General features: G+C 44.5%; 1 protein-coding gene across 1 annotated transcript in view; it reads right to left on the bottom strand.

Annotated features, from left to right (window-relative positions):
- PLXNC1 (plexin C1) overlaps nt 1-19,952 on the bottom strand; it is a 140,369-nt gene that overhangs the window by 83,349 nt on the left and 37,068 nt on the right. Inside the window, exon 5 of the mRNA XM_033117193.1 lies at nt 1,449-1,563. Coding sequence (XP_032973084.1) covers nt 1,449-1,563 — 115 coding nt within the window. The remainder of the gene's footprint in view (nt 1-1,448; nt 1,564-19,952) is intronic.

The following is a 19,952-nucleotide window of genomic DNA, read 5'->3' as shown; positions in this document are numbered from 1 at the left end:
AGCACTAGTGGTTATTTAAGTGGTGAACATTTTTTGCAATGTTCCGGACTAGATATAAATGGTGGTTACTTTACACTAGTGAACCCAAAGATACGTAAGTAAACTGTGTAAGCAGTACATTTTATTTAAACAAGCCACTTACCCTCACTGTATTTAGCTGAATTACTACCCTTAAATTTTTCAAAATGATACAAGGAAAAAATCTTGTTAGTCTTAACCACTTATCAGAGTCCTGGGTATATTCAAGGATCATGGTATTTTCTTTCTACCATGCTCTATCAGCACCAAAGGCAGCCATTTTTTCAGACTGAGATGAGAAATAAAAATTTGGCCATACCTCCGCTTAGATGCCTAAACATCTTTTTTCACAGAACCCATTCACTCTTGACTCAGGCCTGATGGAGTTTGGATGAAGGTTTTGACAGTTCTTTTTTTATACTACCCTCCCTGCCCTCCCCCCTAACTCCCCAGAAGACAACAGAAAGTAATATGGCCAAGTTACTTTAAATCCGTGAGTTCTGATCAGTTATGGCTTGAAAGCTTGATTCTTTCATTATTTATCACTCATTAAATGCTCTGGCTCGCCTTTATTAAATGTTAAATCATCTTAAGTGGTATGGTTCTTGCTATTTGAAATGGCAAAGTATAAGAGTAAAGAGCAAGTGGCCCATTTCCTCGTTAATGTGGCATTCACATAAAACAGAGCAAGCTCAACAGGCAGGTCAACTGGCTGCTGATGGGGATTCGGTACAATTATTCCTAATACAAGAGCCATAATTAGGGAGAAAATGTCTCCTACAGCACCACCGAAACAGCAAGGCAGGAATTCCATTTTCCCATAGGGCGTGGTTGGTATGTAAATCAGAAAATGCTTGAATATGCTCATTTCTTCCTTTCTCTCATCCAATGACACGGCTCATGGGATGCCAACAGCGGTACTGCCATAGCAGGAGCCCACTGGCTTTCTTTCCAAGGCCCCCCCCTTGCAATATTCACGGCCCACACGGGTTTCTCTCCCTTCTACCAATATTGCTTGAAGCCATGTTCATAAGACAGCTGTCAGGAGAAGCCTGAACACATTAGGAAAAGGAACAGAAAACAAAATTCTGCCCTTAAGGCATCTTGTGGGCCATCAGTCTTAACTTCTTTTTTCCCTATTTTTTAAATCGATATGTTTTTCTACTACATGAAAAGTCCATCTTTTCTTTAAATTCAACTATGATTGTCATCTTACCAACTCCACGTGGGCAGGCCCAGGGTGTCTTCTGTTCTCTGCTTGTGGCACGTGTGGCAACTGGTAGGCACTCAGTGTTTGTTAACTAAATGAATGACTCTCCTAACCAAGCTTATTTGGTCGCTAGTAGATATTTCACACACAAAAGGAAGTTAGCATCAATCGCTCAAAATAAGACAATACAATAGAGACAAATAAAAATCTTTTCTCTTACCTGATCTTTACTTCTTTGAGATATGTGAATCTGAGGGCACTCTTTAGCTCCCGATATAATATCCAGCCAGTTTTCTGAGTTCTCTGAATGTACACAATCATCTTTAAAAGTACACCTATTAAAAAAAAAAAAGGCAACAAAACAGCAACCCCACACATGCATTAGTTAAAACGTTCTCATACTGGCTTCAGCATAAAATGTTTGTATAGTGGATTATTGATTTTGAGCGAGAATAGGAACATGATGCTAAAACCATGAAAAGCTACAGGAAAACAGCAGAGTGTTTTTTCCATCATGTCTCGGAGCAGAGAACAAATGCAAACACATGCTGAACTTAGACTCCTGAGCCATCTCTCAAGATGACATCCTCAAGTACATCGGAAGAGGCTCCTCTCGTGGATTCTGAAATTACAGAGCTCCCTTTTAGAGAAACTGAGCAAAGAACAGCTCAAGAAAAGGTTTATACATTGTATGCATTTTAGGTTTGAAATTCATTCCCAGACTATCAACCTATTGTGTAAATCTTTTTGTGTTTAAAAAAAGCTACTGTTTGGTGCTTTGCAGTATGATAATTGAATAAAACTATGTCAAGGACAAAGTCTTCCAAAGAATTCGATAAGACATTCCAAAGCCATCTGCTCCGTAACATTTATTTATACAGACACACCAAATTATATCAAAAGATGTAGGTGAAACACTTCTCAGGGACACTCCCCCAAGTCAGCCAGCTCGGAGGATGCCCCCCAAAATCAAGCTGTGGCCAGGGCCAACTATTATACTTGGAGAAACATGATTAGATCACTGGTGTGCTTGATGTCTCAGTGGCTCTAGGTCATGTTCACTTGGGAACGCTTGCCTCACCAGAAGGGCTGCCAAACCGACAAAAAGAATGAACACCAAGTGCCATGTTATTTTCAAATGGTATTGGACTCCGCAGACATTTCATTGAATAATGTCAAGGAAACCACAAAGCATCTCTGTTATCTTTGCCTTCTCAAGGCCTAAGGTTAAAATGCAGGGGTGTTGGGCAGAACCAGTGACAGTGAGTTTTAAAAGAAACTGAAAATTCATAAGTCATGAGATTGAAAAGCAACCAAATGATAACTACATTCAGCTGTGGGGAGTCCCTGAACGGAGGATCTGAGTGGAATGAGATGTGGTCCCAAATAGTGCATTTGACATGCGCTGACATTTCAAAAGCGTTTTATTACTTCTTTCTCTCTCTCTCTCTCTCTCTCTCTCTCTCTCTCTCTCTCTCTCTCTCTCTCTCTCTCTCTCTCTCTCTCTCTCCCTCCCTTCCTTTTTAAAATTCTTAAGAATTTAAGCCCTATGGCTTCATCTTTGAGCTCTGTGCTAATCTGAGTTTGACAAAAATAGAACAGGAAGCCAGTGAGTTTCATTAAACATCATCACCAAGCATATCATCATATTCTGACATTTTGGGGGAACCCTGCTTACAGGGAGCACATCTGTGTCTGAACTCCCCTACATCTGTGTTAGTTCCTTCTCCAACATCATGACCATGGGGATTTTCATCAGCAATTCTCCAAAGCCATAAATTTATCTGTCCCTTGATGGCTAGATCGTCCGTCACAGATATTAAGTTCAAATTAAACCACCTCTCAATGTCAGGAGGAGTTTGCAGCGGAGGGACAAGAACTGCTGGATTGAAAAACAGAAAATGACAAGGCTGGCTCCTTATTTTATAACTGAAAGAGATTATGGCTGTCAAAACCTACCTGCCTCTCATGGGCACTCTGGTTTGTATAAGGTACTTTCTCTGCCTATAAAGAAAAAAAAAAAAAGCCAGTTCTACAGAGATTGGAGTACCCCAAGTTTTGTAGCCTCATCATGCTGCCTGGGAGTCAAGGACTACGGCTGCCAAAAAAACAAGTGTGAAATATTTCATACAAATAGTGCTACAATTTGCCAATTTGTAGGCAGAAAACAGTAGTACCACTGAGTTATCACTCCCATTTCTGAACTCCTATAGCATTTCTTGTCGGAAACACACATTTTGGTATTTAATCATAGGCTGCCTTGAATTACAACTTAACTGTTTCATATGTCTATGTCATGTCTCCCCAAGTAAGCTCCTCAAAGGAAGAGAGAATGTCTTTAATATTTCTTCAGCAAATCCCTCAGCGTCTGGCAGCATGATATGCAAATACCAGGGTTTCAATAAATATTTTTGAATGAATGGATGAAACATTAAATTTCTACAGATCTGTTCTGTTGGTGATTTTTCTTTCTAGAGTTTCCCTGTGATTTATGTCTGACTCCTACTTACAGTAAAGAGACTCTTTTTAATGTAAGCTAAAAGTTCACATCTGGGGTTGAGGGAACAAATTAGGAATTCAAGTTTTTAAGTTTTGTAAAAAAAAAAAAAAAGGAAGAGGAAAATGTATAATAAACCTTTTATCTCCTATTTTGTATAAGGTAAAAACAAAATCTAACCACGTTAAGCAACTAAACATGAATTTCTTGTTTAGAAAACACCTCTGAAATTTCTAAACTCCCATTCCTTGCTTCTTACCAGTTAAAAAATAAAAATGAAAAAATGAAAAAGCAAACTGTGACACCAAGAATATATAACCAGATGGTCAACCAACAACAGTGTCTTATTACTTTTCCAATATTGCAGATTATAAAATCTTCAGGACAGCACGTTACCCACACATTCAAACTTCGTAAGGAGGAGAGAGCACATCTGAGAGCTCCCACATTTTGGTAAACAAAACCAGTTACTTTGAAATGATCCCTATGGAAAGCTAGCCCTCTGGTTCCTATGTATGAACAAAAGCAGTGGTCAAGTGCATAAACACGTACGCCACTGCCCAAATACAAGTGAAATCTCTTTGTTGGACGTTTGGTGTGGCTGATCCTCAATGGGGCACTCTCCGATAGGCTGATTTCTTAACTAGCTTTTTGTCATTTTCTTCGCGCCACAGATAGGAGGGAAATTGGATTTGGATTAGGATGAGCGCATTCTGGAGAAAATGGCAGAAACAGATTTGCTTTCCCTACCTTAAGCTATTGTCTTTACCCCATCCGCTAATGAGAGTCTATCCAAAAGTCCTAAGATTCCTGATCAGTATTTTATTTTTCTAGTCCTTTATGCAGCTCGATCGCATGCCTGCCTACACGATAAGGCCAATGTGCCGTATTAGCCTATGCACAAATTAGGAAATAAAGCCAGCTCAGATGCAAAGAAAAGACTGCCTGAAGGAAAACAAAAAACCCAAAACCAAAACGTTAAAAAGGAAAAAAACCTTTCCTTGGTGTAAAACATTGTATGTGGAAACAACTTAGTGAGTGAAAACTAAGAAGCCCTGTTCTTATCAGTTTGTTCTAAAATCTGCTGTAGAGCCTAATTTATTAAAAGTAATACAAGAGCTTGATACTGCCAATCAACATATAAGTACATGGATCACCCCTAACTCATAATAAAGTTATGTCCAAAACCTACCCAGGCCCCAGCTCATGAACAGGGGGATTCCAGATAACTGTTTCTAACTTTGCTGTTTAGAATTCAGAAAGTATTTTCATACTGTGGGTTTGCTTCCTGAGTGTATGGAAATCTGTCTAAACCCTCATAATCTCGAGTAACTACCCCACCACGCACCTGCAGAGGGGGAACACTGCCCCACACCAGGCACTGGTCTGAGCGTTTGCAGTTGGTACTTTCCCATTGGTCTTCACACAACCTCAGTCTACAGGCCTGAAACACAAACTCAGTGAAGTGCAATAACATGCCAAGGTCACACAGCTACAAGTGACAGAAGTCTGGTTTCAGAGCCACACACGTGGCCACTCAGCTGCATGGCCCCCTATGCGCCCTAACTGTCATTTAATAAGGTCACAAGGATAGACGTTCAGAGTTCCTCCTAGCTTCCTGGGGCCTCAACAGTGGTTGGAGGGTGGGGCTGGGGCTGGGGCTGAGCCAGGATGAGGTGACAGAGATGAGGACGCAAGAGCAGAGAATAAAAAGGCGAGGCAGTCTCTAGGATGAAAAGGGTAGCAAAGATTTGGGAGGAGTGGGGATTCTGGGAGGCCTCGAATTTTTATCCATCACTAGCCCTGAATACAGAACATCCAACTATAGGTTAAAAGTCCGGGAGGCGCCCAACTTACAAATCTATTGAGTTCCAAAAAATTTGTTGCAAACCATCTGTTTGTAATATGGAACATACTTTTCTACCCACAGAAATAATGTCATAAACAGCGATTAGGCTTCCAGGTTAGTGCACAAAACCTATTTATCCATAATGATACTTCAATACTATATATTTGCAATAAAAGAGTCGCAGAAAACAATGAGATTGCAGCCATTTGCATTATATAGCAGTTTTTCTCCTTTACTTATTTGTGTTTCGGCTCAGGTGGTAGTCTGGGAACAGTGCCCAGCTGGATCGACTTTTAAATTTATTATTATAGTATTGTATTTATGTAGAATTTCTATTTTTTAATGGGTATAGCTTGAATTATTAATTGTTTTCATGCCAACATAACAGGGAGACCCACCTCTGAAACGGAGCTGAAGTTTCCAGGCAGGTGAAATGCCCAGGGCCAGGGGACCTTGAGATTCTGACTTTATTATGTTAGAATTGCTCAGTAAAATTTACTGAGAATTGCTCAACAAAAATTTACCATTTACTCAACCTTGAAATAGAAACTCTGAACTCAGAAATGTAACTTCTACTTCCTGCCCCTCGAATTTCATCAGCATCCTGTAATCTAATTGTTCACCAAGAACAGACAGTCCCTGAAGGAAACTGATAACTAAATATCAGGTAATTGGCTTGAATGTGGGGGTTGCTGTGACCTGTTCCAAAGATTCTATACTGATACAATATCAGAAAACTTTTAACAAGGAAACAATCCAGCCTTTCTCTCAGGGAACAGGAGACTGTGTCCAAGTTGTGGGAAGGTTTTGCTACAAGAGCATCCCAAGGTCTTCCGCTAAGTGATTTGATGTCTGTACTTTTAGGAAAGGCACAGAGCCCATAGGAGGGGCCCGGTGGTTCCCCAGAATCAGGGACATTCATTAACGTTGTCAATCCATGAGATGAAGAAACCAAACTCAATTGACAGAAGAGAATAGGAAGTCACCGTGACAAACTAACTTTGAAGTCAAGGCCTCCAGAGTCAGAAAAGGGGAATACCAAAATACAAGCCCAAAATAACTGCTGAGAAAGCTGAAAAATTGGATCTTCATCACTGGAGCTGAAAGTCAGTCTACATGATAAAATTATGCTAGTAACAGAGGCAATTTAGTTGGTTGGTTTGTTGCTTTTTTTTAAGCAAAAACGTCTAACATGCCAGGCCACATTCTTTCACATAATGAGGCTTAGTTATTCTTCACAACTAACCTATGAGAAGGTACAATAATTGTCCCGGCTTTGCAGATGGGGGAAACTGAGGCATAGAAGTCTCCAAATTGCTTTCCTATGGTCACAGAATTAGCAGAGGGGCTCAGCTACAAAACCAGGTAGTGTAGCTGCCAAGTCCATGGCCTCCAACCCTACCCTAATTGCCACTCAGAGCTAACAATTACTGAGCACCTTCCATGGGCCAGACACTGTGCCTAGGGCTTCCTGGGAATTAACTCATGGATCCTCACGAAAGGGAATTTCAGAGATGAGGGAACTGGGATGCAGAGAGCTTAGACAGCACGGTGTGAATCTTAGCAGCCTGGCATTGGTGTCCATACTCTCAGTACTGTGTCAAATTCCTCAAAAGTTTTAGGGGCTTCCAGGATAGCAACATCATAAATGCCAAGATAAAAGTCAATGGGTCCTCCCAGAGCATGAGCCATAGAGGAAAATATAAGTTGTATTTCATGTCTCAGCATTTCTCAAAGTGTGCTCTTCAGGTTGTTTTAGGTGTTAGTGCTTTAAGGGTTCTACTGCTAAGAAGTTTGGGAAAAACTAGTTAAACACGTTTCACTGCTGCAGGACTTCTCAGAGCCTTGAATATGCTAGTGTGCTTTGTAAATTTCCAAAACAGGAATGAATGATGCACCATCTTCCAACTTTTTGGTGCAAGGTCAAAAGCTCTAGTCACGCACACTAGGAAACACTGCCCGGTCTTGGTTAATGGGCAGTCATCCAAACAGCAGATCAAATTAGAAAACTTTGGGCCTTTTTTGGCTTTTTCTCAACTATCAGACTCAAGTGATTGTGACCTATTAATTCTAAGCCTCGCTCTTTGCTATCTCCTGCATCCCATCCCACCTTACCCCTCACCTCTCACCTGGGGTCCTGCCCCGGTCTTCTGGTCGGCCTCCCTCTTTCCCACCTCCAGTGACTCCACTCAGCCTCCACGCCGCAATGTGGGTCACGCTCAAGCACACAGCTGATTGTACCACTTCCTACTTAAACATCCTCAATTGGCACCCTTTCGCTTACAGCAAATTCCTCTACCTATGTGGTCGCTTTGCAGGACCTGGAGCCTAGAACACGTTTCTAGACTCCTCTTTACCCCGGCACTATGTAGCCCCTGCTTTCCTCTTCGAATGCATCCCCAGATCATTCTGGGTGGATGAGTCTTGAGCCTGAAAGCTCCTACACACAGATCCCTACTATCTAGCACACCACACTTCGCAGCAGTTATTTGATAAACACAGGGAGTACAAACGTCCTCCGCTCTTCCTAGCTGGTGCTGTTCCTACTGTCCAGAACGCCCCGGGGCCTGAAATATTCAGTGAGATCATGTTCCTTCATCAAGCTAGTTCAACGTCACCTCCTCCATAAGGTCTGCCCAGCCTCCAGGCAAAGCAGTTGTTCCCTGCTCTGTGTCCCCAAGGTACCACGCACATGCTCCTTGTACACACATTGCATCAGCTGCCGATTGCCTGTCTCTCTGACTAGATTGTAAGTCCCCCACGAGAATGGCCCAGTTTATTCATTTAGCAACCCCAGGGCCTGCTACCATATCTGGCATTCATTCTGTAAATATTTACTGAGTGTCCACCGGACACCAAACACTGAGTAGACACTGGGGACACATCAATGCATAAGCCAGTTACAGTCCCTCTCTTAATGAGCTTATATCCCAGTAAGGCACACAGGCAACAACCAAACAAGCAGACAATAATTTTAAATAATTTCAAGCTGAGGCAAGTCTCCTTTAGAAACCAAAACTATAGCTGGGAGAAACTACTTTAGATAGTCTGGTCAAGAAAGATGACATTTCAGCTCAGAGCTCAAGGATGAAAATTATCTAACTACATCAAGAGCAGTGGGAACAGCATACCAGGCAGAAGGAACAGCATGTGCCAAGACCCTGAGTTCACTTAAAGCTTGGTCTGTGCAAGGAACTGATTAAAGAGCAGGCTGCCTAGAAGTTAGTGAAGAAAGGAGACAGTGGTTCTGCCAATTACAAGCTGGTGACTTTGGGCAAGTCATGTGCCCTCTCTGTGTGTCAGGCTTTCCATTTGCAGAAATGCAGATAATATCAGTTACTACCTCACGGAGTTTGACAAAATGTATACCTATTTAACTGAGGCTTATAATAAATAGTAGTAGTAGTTGTTATATTTATTACACAGGCAAGTGAAATCGAATTTCAGCAAAAATGTGAGTGACACAAGCCAAACAAACCCAAAATGGGAATGACGAGACAGGGATTTGGGCACTCAGGTTAACCAGACGGCCCATTTGCATTGCTCACACATTCCAACTCAACGTCCAGCACTTTTCTGAGGCAGACACAGTTCAAGACTTCTTGGAAGATTCTTAATCACAACCCTCCTTCCTCCCACGACTAAAGGGTTCTTCTGGGTCTCCCCACACCTTGAGCACTAGTTCAAGAGCACTTTCCACAGGGTAATGAAATGACTTGTTTGGTGTCTGCTTCCCACACTAATCTGTGAGCTTCTCTTGGGCAGAGCCTCATTCATCTTTGTTTCCTCCAGGGTCTAGTACAGGGCCTGGCTCACGGCTGGTATTCAACAAGCGTTAGCTGAATTGGATTAAGAATTAAATTTTAAAGTGACTAAATTCTTGTCTATGTCTCCATGATACCAGCATAAGTTGTCCCATTGATTTTTGTTCACTGGGTTGGCCGATCAACTGGCACGGTGGAAAACCATCCTTTGTCTCGAAACTTTGAGCTACTTAGCACACAGAAAACACATTTGCAGACTGCACCACTCACACAAAAGGGATTTGTGGCCTTCACCCCATGTGGTTCTTTTGTGGGTGAGGAGTGTACTAAAAGTTGCATTTTTATTCCCAAATGCAAACCATGAACTAGAGAATTTAAATGAGACAGTTAAAAAAAATAGGTAGCATGGAAATAAACATGGGAGAATGATGCCTTTTGACTTGGGAAGATCTGGGTTGAAAGCTGCTCCCTCACACATTCTCTGTGTAACTGGGGGCACATTCCCTGGCCTCTCTGGGCCTCAGGTTCCCCACCAGCAAACAGGTGGCAATAACAACCCCATCTTCCTGAAAGCGATATTGAATACCACTCTAGCATATCAGAAATGACTCACTCTTGATACAGCAGAATACAGCTTCCAAACATTATAAAACATTACAAAAAAAGAAAGAAAGAAGAAAGAAAGAAGAGAAAGAAAGAAAGAAAGAAAGAAAGAAAGAAAGAAAGAAAGAAAGAAAGAAAGAAAGAAAGAAAGAAAGAAAGAAAGAAAGAAGAAAGAAAGGGAAAAGACTGGCAGAAAGGCTTGTAATGAGGATCTCAGCACTGAGTCTGAGCGTTGGAGGAGTTGCTGGGAACAGGACAAACACTAGGTCACAAAGACAAGTGAAAACATTTGAGGAATTTAAAGCCAATCAATATATACTTATGAAAGTGCCTGCTGCCTGAGATAAGGTCATTTCAAAAAAATCTATTCCATTAAAACATATATTTACTAAAAGAAGTGTTCCTAAGTGGTACTTGTTCCAAGTCAGAGAGCATCAGTAAAAGAGATGGAGTAGATAAGCAGCTGGGATGCTGAGTCTGGAGGACCTCAGTTGCCTGCCCTCCCAAACAGAACTGGCTTCCGTGTTAAGGTGTGCATTCTCCCTGTGCCGGTCACTGGCCACAGTCGGGCCCCGCCAAGGGCCCACCTGTGGCCCTTAAGGGTTTTTTCCTCTTTTCACCTTTTGCTTTGAAGTAAGTAGGATTTATTCACAGCTCCTCTAACAGCTGATAAAGATGGTGAAGAACTTAGGGGATTCAGGTTCAACCAAGACCCCTCTCCAGTGTTAGACGGCCGCTAAATCCTTTCTAGCATTCTCAGTAACCCAGATGCATGGGTTCTGCCTCTGCCAGGGTAATTCAGTAATGCCCCGAGGCCCGAATAACATATTCCTCTTTGCTCCCCACTGCTTCCACCCCACAGACAGTTGTCCTACTTGCTTCTACACAATTAGTCGGCACAATGGGGTCCACACACAAGAAGGAGGGGCCGCCCTCAAATCCCATTATTACCATTATTGCTGTCATTAGGGCTGCACTGGACCGCAAAGGAGTATCCCTGCACAGACTTCAAACACAAGGACACCTCCCCAATTGGAAGGAAAGGAGAAACGAATGCAGAATTGGAAGGATCGTCTGTCTCTAATTGTCTTCCTGGCCATTCAGCTAGATGTGGTCACATCCAATGAAAGGAGACATCCCCAAAGCTGAATGTGCTTCTTTAGATCTTGGCGCAGAGGTCCCCTTCTCAGGAAAGCCATCCAGGACCACTCTGGTTAAAACTGCAACCGCTCCTGCCTCCAAGACAGCACTGCCTACCCCTCCTCTGCTTCTTCATGATATTGATCAAAATGTCACATGCTCTTTACTTCCTTCTTTGCTTTTACATTGTCCATCAACCCATGTCATGGGTTGAATAATGTTCCCCCCAAAATTCATGTCCACTTAGAACTTCAGAATGTGACCTTATTTGGAAATAGGGTCTTCACAGGTTAATTAGTTAAGAATCTCAAGATGAAATCATACTGAATTTAAGATGTCCCATGACTGGTACCTTGATAAGAGAAAGGAGAAGGAGATTTAGACACACAAGGAGAAAAGGCCATGTAAAGACAGAGGCAGAGATTGGAGTGATGCTGCCACAAGCCAAGAAACATCAGGCACCACCAGAGGTTGGGAGAAGAGAGGAAGGATTCTCCCCTAGAGTCTTCAGAGGGAACACCGCCCTGCTGACACCTTAATTTTGGATTTCTAGCCTCCAGAACTGTGAGAGATTAAATCTGTGTTCTTTCAAGTCACTGAGTTGGTGGTCCTCTATTCCGGCAGCCCCGGGACACTGTCTCTAGAAGGACTCTAGAAGGACTCCATCGGGGCTGAGATTTGGGCCTATGTTATTCACTGCTAGAGAATCCTAGTGCTCGGGATAGTCTCTGACACATACTAGGTGCTCGATAAATAATCTGTTAAATGAATGCATGGATGCTTCAACTTTCCAGATGGAAGGTTTCCTATAACTCAGGTGGACCTGAGTCCCCTCATCTTTCTTATGTATAGTCAGTCATCTATGAAGGGTCCCTTTGGAGCAGGTTCTCCCTTCTGCTCCCACCACCATGAATGGTAATGTCTCTGTTGCTCTTCCCTTTACTACAGAGATAGGTAAAGGGACTGGCTTGGGAGTTAGAGCTAAGCCTACATTTGATTCCTGGTTACACTAGTCATGCAACCTATGGTAGGCAGAATAATGGCGCCCAAATATACCCCTGTCTTACTCTGTGGGACCTGTGACTATATGGCCTTACATGGCAAAAGGGACTTTGCAGATGTGATTAACGATCTCAAATAGGGAGATCATTTTGGATTATCTGTATGAGCCCCACGTGTTCACAAGGGTCCCTATAAGAGGAGGCAGGAGGATCAGAGTCAGAGAAGGGGATGTGATGACAGAAGCAGAGTTCAGAGCCAAAGAGATCTGAAGATGCTACACTGCTGGCTTTGAAGATGCAGGAAGGAGCCGTGAGCCAAGAAATGCAGGCTGCCTCCGGAAACTGGAAAAGACAAGGAAATGGATTCTCCCTCCAGCCTGTAGGAGGAACACAGCCCTTTCAACATCTCAACTTTAGCCCAATGAAACCCATTGCAGACTTCTGACCTCTAGCACTGGAAGATAATAAAAACATGTGTTTCTTTAAGCCACCAAGGGTGTGGTAATTTATTACAGAAGCGGTAGGAAACATATACACAACCTAAGGCTGTTTCCTCATCTCTAAGGTGGGTATTGTAATAATGCTTCCTGCATAGGGGACCAGGAGGTCCAAATGGAACACGGCACGGAGTGTGCAGGGCACAGTACCTGGTGTATGATGCACATATCCCTCTCGGGCATGCAGACCCTGTCTCCTGGCTGGGCCGGGGCTCCAGGCAGGCTTCCTGAGGGACAGGCACTGTAAGTCCTTCTGAAGAATGAGCGGCACACCCTGATGGCCTTCTCTACTGAAAAGTGCTCAGCGGCCTTCTCGGCTTAATACTGCCCACCCCTCACGACGGCAGACTCGACCGGAGTAACTCAGGCTTCAGAAGAATGTGGCAACAGGTGACTGTGCCCCATAGGTTGTCTTGGTCAAGTTTTAGGGCAACAACAGCCCTTGATGGACCCTGGGGAGGCCTGAGGAAGGAATGTCTCCCGGTGGAGAGAAGGAAGGCAGATCTCAAAGCAGGAGAACCATGCAAGGAACTGGAGGTGTCCAGAAGCCAATCACTGAACTCTTTTTGTTTGTTATTCTGAGGCAGAGATATGTTTAGCATTTAAATTTCAGTTTTCTCTTTTGTGTTCAAAACCCCCTTCTATTACTGCCAACCCTTTCAGAAAGTCTGCTGGGGGGACTGGCCACAGAGCCCACTTAGGCCAAGTGGAGAAGGGATCTGGTTCACAGTCTCACGTGTAGAACAGCATATCGGCAGCAGAAGACCTGCAAACTACCAACGGCTGCTTGAAGGTCTCCCAACTGTCAACATGAAAGAAACATGAAGAGCACGGGCAGATATTAAGTTAGATAAATACCCGAGGGGGGGGCCAATAGACACCTTATGATTGCCGTATCTGGAGGGCAGGTCCCCACCCTGTACACATCCTGTACAATGTATTACAGGATGAGACAACAAAAGGCGAGTGTGGCCCTTCCTGCGTGGCCCATTTTCTAAAGAGGACACAATGGATTCTTGCTTCCATTGCATGACTGGGACCAAAGCAAGTAGAGCCCCATGGTGGTGTTTGAAGGGGGGCAGGTGACATGAACTCTGGAGAAATAGCTGCCACGTAGATGGCTCAGGAAGATATGTGAGATAAACTCACTCTTTACAAACTGCACCAAAGGACAGTGATCGTAGAAGGGGTAGGGGTGGGACGTGCAGTACAACTAACGCTGGGTTAGCACGGTTCATCTCCACTGCCATCAGAATAACCTTCTAAAAACACAAATGTGATCAGGGCCGTCCTCTGCTAAAATCCTTTAATAAGTTCCCAGCACAACAAGGAAAGTCCAGACGCAGAGCCCTTCACATCCTGGTCCCAGCCAGGACCCCTTCTACCTCCTTCCTTCTGGACCCAGTGCTGGAGTGACATAGAAGACCTCAGACCTATCACTGCCTCAGAAGACCTCTTCTTGTGCTGGCTCTTCTGCCTGAAATGCCTCCCACCCCCTCCTTCCCTTGGAGAAAGTCTACTCAGATATTAAGGCCTAATTTTAATGCCACCTTCTCTCGGAAGCCTTTCTCCACCTCGGTTACAGCTAACGGCTCCCGGCTCTGGGGTCCCACCATCATAATAGCTAACATCACTTGAGTGCTTAGTGCTATGAACAGGCACTGTGTCTAGGACGTTATGCATATTATCGGATTTAATTCTCTCGGCAACCCTGTAAGGTAGGTACTATTACAACCCTGCTTTATGGAAGAGAAGAGAAGAAATTGCAGGTCACACAGAAGTCGGGCTTCTCGATCCCAAGCAAGCGGATTCCAGGACGTGCATTCGTCTTCCTCTGCTGTCGTGAATGTGGAAGCCGTCCTCCTGCATTGCTGTGCATCCCAAATGGGCTACTCCTCCTCCATTCCTGCTCGATAATGACACCTCTGTCCTCTGGTCACCCAAGCCAGACGCCAGCACGCCTTCCACTATTATCCCAACACCAACGTCCCTGCATTGCTGGGAGAAGAGCGACAACTCACCTCACTGCACCCTCTGACACTCAGCTCCAGCATCTCTCAGAAGTGCTTCCCCATCAAACATAGGTGCCCACCCTTTCTGCTCCAACCTAGTTCCTAGTCCAGAGCCTAGGACACAGTAGGAATCCAGTGTATGTCTGAGTATCATTTCTTTGTTTTCTTCGTGAGGACTGGGATCAAAGGAGAAAGAACAGATCTCCCAGAAAAACAGGGGCCATCTTGATATTTTATTTTTCTATTTTATGGCCCTATTTTTAGAGTTGGACTCAAGGAGGAATCCAATTAATCACTAAGTCTTGTCAATTCCATCTTCCAAATAACTCTTACGTCCACCCACTTCTTCCCATGGCACTACCATCTAATTCAGCCCCAGTCTCTTGCTGGTTTCCCACCACCTTCTAAGTGATCAGCCAGCTTCCAGCGGTGTCCCCTCTAGTCTATCTGACACCAGAATGCGTGTTCTGAAACACACATCTGATCTCGTCTCTCTTCTCATTGAAGCCCTGCAATGACTCCTCACAGTCCTTCCAACACAATCCGAATGCTGTCACGTGGCCTGTAAAACCCGCCTCATCTGCCCCGCCCATCATGCGGCGCTCATTTCCCAACACCCGCCTATTACACTGTGTGCTCCAGCCACACTGAGCCTCAGGCCAGGCTGTCCTATAGCTCCTAGCCTTGGCCCAGGCTGTTCCTTGAGCTAGCTTCCCCTCCCTCCTCTAATTGGCTGATATCTGCTCACACTTCAGGTGCAGCTTAGACAGCCCTTCGTCCAGGAAGCCTTCCCCGACCTTTCAAGTTTGGGTTAGATGGTTTCTATGCACCCCCGTGAAATCCACCCCTCCCTCTGTGCTAACACTTGTTACACTCTATTTACTTATTGAGAGATTGGTAGCTCCTTAAGTTAGTAAAGTAGACTGGATTACTGTTCCCAATTCTTCAGTCTCTCCTATACTAGTATTACACATCCACAGCCTTTGCCATGGTCCTTTGCATTGTCTCCCAATAGAGCAGGCGGAGTATATTTCCCTACTCTGCTGATGCTGGGCTTGGCTACACGACTTACTTGCCAAGAGAATATCAGCAAACACGCTGTGAGCAGAGGCTTGGACGATGCTGCAGAGCCCAGCTGGGGCCCCTGTGTGTCTGCTCTCTGCCTTGAGAAGGGGATGTGAGGGAGGAGAGGCATGTGAAGCGGATCTGAATCAAACTCTCGACCTACAGCTTCATGAAATGTTCCCCCACCCCCACCCCAATACCTCCCTCCACCCTGCGCTGGAGCTGACCCACGAGCAAACAGCCAAATGTTTGTCCTGCCAGCCACTCAGAGTTTGTTTGTTACTGAGTATCACTGGAGTCGAAACCTGCCTAATGCACTTGTCTCCATCCCTCATTAGGTTGCAAGCTCCACGTAGATAAGACAGAACTGTATCCCGAGCATCTAGCGTAGGGCTTAGCACACTGTAGGAGCTCAATAAACATTTGTTGATTGGATGTATGACTGAATGAATGAATGTTAGCCATTGACAGGTCTGCGTCTTAGCTAGCGTGTGAATTCCTTAAGGCCAGGGATGGCAACTGATTTCTCTCACTATCACCTAGTTATCTTCCTTCCCACATGGGGCTCTTGGTAGACATTCAATAAATATTTGTCGAAATTGAATAAATTGAATGTGGTGGGTTGACTTGGGAATCAGTCCTTAATGTATGACATTGTTTCTGTGGAAAATGCATTCTGAGTGCCAAACAAACTTGCAAATGAACTTTTGGAACCTTACCCGTTCGTTGGTGCAGGATTGCCAGTTTTGTGGAAACCCATAACTGAACACATGTGCTATGCTTTGCAATATGGGAGCAACTGAGAAACTGCTTCCAAACCCAAGATCCTCAGCCTGCAAAAATTCACTTCCCACCCACACAGACAAATTCAGAACAGGTTGAATTTGAGGTTCCAACAATAAAATACTAGACTTTTTAGAGCTCATTGTTTATCTAATTGCTTTTTATCCGCTTATACTGGATGCTTATTCTTAACAGCCGATCAAAAGGAAGTTAAGATCATTATCTTGCCCCATCCCCCAACAATTCCACTTTCTAGACACGTATGAAAGAAAACGCAACCTTCTCAACAGAGAAAATAAGTTATTTTTCTAAATAAATCTGTGACATTTAAAATAAACACAGTGGGATGCTCTACAGTTATAAGAAAACATCCCCCTTTAGAATTCCTAATTGTGAATGCTACTGGGAGCTTAACGGTGAGTCACAGATCTGAGGCTTAGTTTTATTTCATCTTAGGCTAGAACCCTAGCCAGTTTGAAAGCGCGTGATCTGACATAGATGGGAAGGGCCATCAGTCCACGAATCCAGAATGTTTGATAATACTCCACACACAAGTCTCAACCTGCCATTGGTAGAGTTTCCCAATCACTCAATCTACTCCATTCATTTAATATATACCTACTATGTGCCAGGTACTGTTCTAGGTTCTGGGGATACAGTAATACACAAGACAATGTCCCTATGCAACTTACATTTTAGTGAAAGAAGAGGCAGAGAAAGAAGATAGCTTCAGTTGGGGGAAGGCATGAAGGAAATAAAAGTGGTGTCATCGTGAGTGAGTGAGATGAGGCTACTTCCGCCTGCACAGTCAGACGGAGATGTGTGTGCTAGGACCTGATGATCAAGAAAGAGCCAGCCATGGAAAGATCGGGGGAAGAATATTCTAGACTGAGGAAACGGCAAGTGCAAAGTCCCTGAGGCAGGAACAAGCTTGGTGTATTCTTAAGTCAGAAAGGAAGCCAGTGTGGCTGCGGTAGAATGAATGGAGAGAGTGGCAGGAAAAGTCCGAGAAGTATTAGGTTGGTGCAAAAGTAATGGCGGTTTGTGCCATTATTCTTAACTTTTAAACCGCCATTACTTTTGCACCAACCTAATAGCAAAGAGCCGGATTATGGAAAGCCTTGTATGCAGGCCCCGGAAATGAAGGACTCAGATTGAATTCTAAGATGGAAGCCAGTAGAGGTTATCAAGCTGGGGAATGACATGATCTATATTTTAAAAGGGGTGAGGGAATAAGGGCAGCAGCAGGGGAAGCAGTGAGCAGGCTTTTATAGAAGGCTGGGACTCACAGCCCACCATCAATAAAAACCCCAGGTCTTCAACCTCCTCTCTGATTCTTCCTCTCACCTTCTTGCTCTTACTGAACCACGCTCTGCCCCCGGACACAGCTTCCCCACAGCCTGCTCAAGGGCTGGCTGCTTCCTCTCCCTCACTGTTAAGTGTCCTGCTTATGTCTTACTTCCTCCTCCTTACAATTCTTCTTCTCTACTTTCTAGGCCCGCTCCCGCTCGCACCCCATCTTTGAAGCTCATCCCATCAGCCTCCACCACCCCACACTCCTCCTTGTTGCAACTATCTGCTAACCACCCCTACTCATGGGCCAATTCCTTTATTTTCTGGACTATCTAGCTCCTCATTTTCTCCAACATTGTTCCCATATCATTCTTGGTGATTGCACTTTCCACACAGGTGGGTGATCCATCTAACACTCTGACACCTCAGCTCCTGGACCTCTCTCTGCCAATAATCTCGTCCTCCATCTTTCGTCAGCTACATAACCATACCCTAGACCTCGCCATTACCAATAATAACTCTAACCCCTCCATAACCTTATTTCAAGTTCCCCACAGTCTAACCACTACCCCTTTTCTATTCCCTACCTCCAACAAGTCTTAAACCAACTGTAATCTCCAGTGCACGGATCTTGCCACCTTTTCACAGTCCTCATTTCCCTCATGTCCTCACTTCCCTCATGTCCTCACTTCCGTCCTTAGAGCTCACTTATAGCTTAGAGCCCAGAGTCTACTATTCTAAGTATCAATATCCACATCAGTATCATTGTCCATCCCTTGCATGCACCCTCGGCATCCAGGCCCCACTGTTCCCTTTTGATGTATTTCCGGGCAAAGACCCAACTCTGGCTAAATCTCTTGCCTACTCCACGATGATGCCAACTATGCTTACTGTTTTCACGTAAGTCAGACCACGGACCTCAAGTGGGCACTAATGCTTCCCGGCCATCATTGTTTATTTCCTATCTCCTTTCTCTCTCTTTCTTTCACACCTTCTCTCTCTTCTCCCTTCAAACCCCCAGGGCTCCCTCCCCCACTTTCCCTCACTCTCACTCGTCTTAAGTCACTGCAAATGATGTAAGCAATATGAAAAGACACTGTACTTCTGCCATCCACCTGCTCCTGGGCCGGTATTCTTCAACATCCCTCCCAGGACCAAAAGGAACGGTCCACGCGCCTGTCTGAGGCTGGCTCCCCACAGGGTCCCTAGGTCATATTTTCCTTCATCTGCTGAAAGACAATACTCCACAACTGTCTCCTCTCTCCTGCATCATCAGTTTCTCCCTCTCTACTGGAATTTTCCCAGCAGCCCAAAAATGCACTGTTATTTCATGCATCTTAAAAACAACAAACCTGGACCCCACTTTCTCTTCTGGCATCTGCTCCATTTCTCTGCTCTCTTTCTCAGCAAAGCTACTCTAAAGAGTTGTCTCTGCTCTAGCCTCTTGCCATTTTCTCTTGCAGCTTTAGCACCTCTTCCCCATTGCCCTTGTCAAACTCCCCGATCATCACCTGCTAAGTCCAGTGGATCAATTATCTTCTTCTCTTATCTGACCTCTCAGCACGGTCCGGCACAGTGGACCACGCCCCCCTCCATTCTTCCCTTGGCTTCCCGGAGACCACTTTCTTCAGTGATGTTTCTCCCCTTTCCAGCTGTTCCCTCTCCATTTCTGTTTCCTTTTCATTTCCCTGGATCCCTAAACGTGGCCCCACCGCAATGCTCAGTTCTCCAACTGCTTCTCCCCTCAATCTACACTCCCTGCCTCATCTAGTCTTAGGCTTTCTTGCATTCCATCAAAACACTACTGACTCCAAATTCCGATCACCAGCCTGGACCTCTCCTGCGAACTCCAGACCTGTGTTTGTCACTACTGTGGCCACCAGCTATGTCTGGCCATTTGATCACCATCGTCACTGAGTTAACTCCCGCATGTAGCTCTAGAAACACAGCCAAGGAACCGACACAAATGGAATGGATTGGAAAGATTTGGGCAAAACAGCTTAGTGGGTGTGCGACGATGAAATGCTGTTCATGATCAGTTCATTTCTTAAACTCTAGTCTTGGGTAAGCGGCAAGAAGAAAACGTTCCTACCCAATTACAATTATTCATGAGAATGTTCCTGGCCCCGCATCTTTTGTCTGCCAGTGATTCTGACGGAAACAGCCCGGTAAGGAAGCGCAGTGAAAGGCAAGAGCAATTATGCGTCTTGGTGCATCTCA

This window comes from Rhinolophus ferrumequinum, chromosome 10, assembly GCF_004115265.2.
Source record: "Rhinolophus ferrumequinum isolate MPI-CBG mRhiFer1 chromosome 10, mRhiFer1_v1.p, whole genome shotgun sequence".
NCBI lineage: Eukaryota > Metazoa > Chordata > Mammalia > Chiroptera > Rhinolophidae > Rhinolophus > Rhinolophus ferrumequinum.
This window is presented reverse-complemented; position numbering and strand designations above follow the sequence as displayed.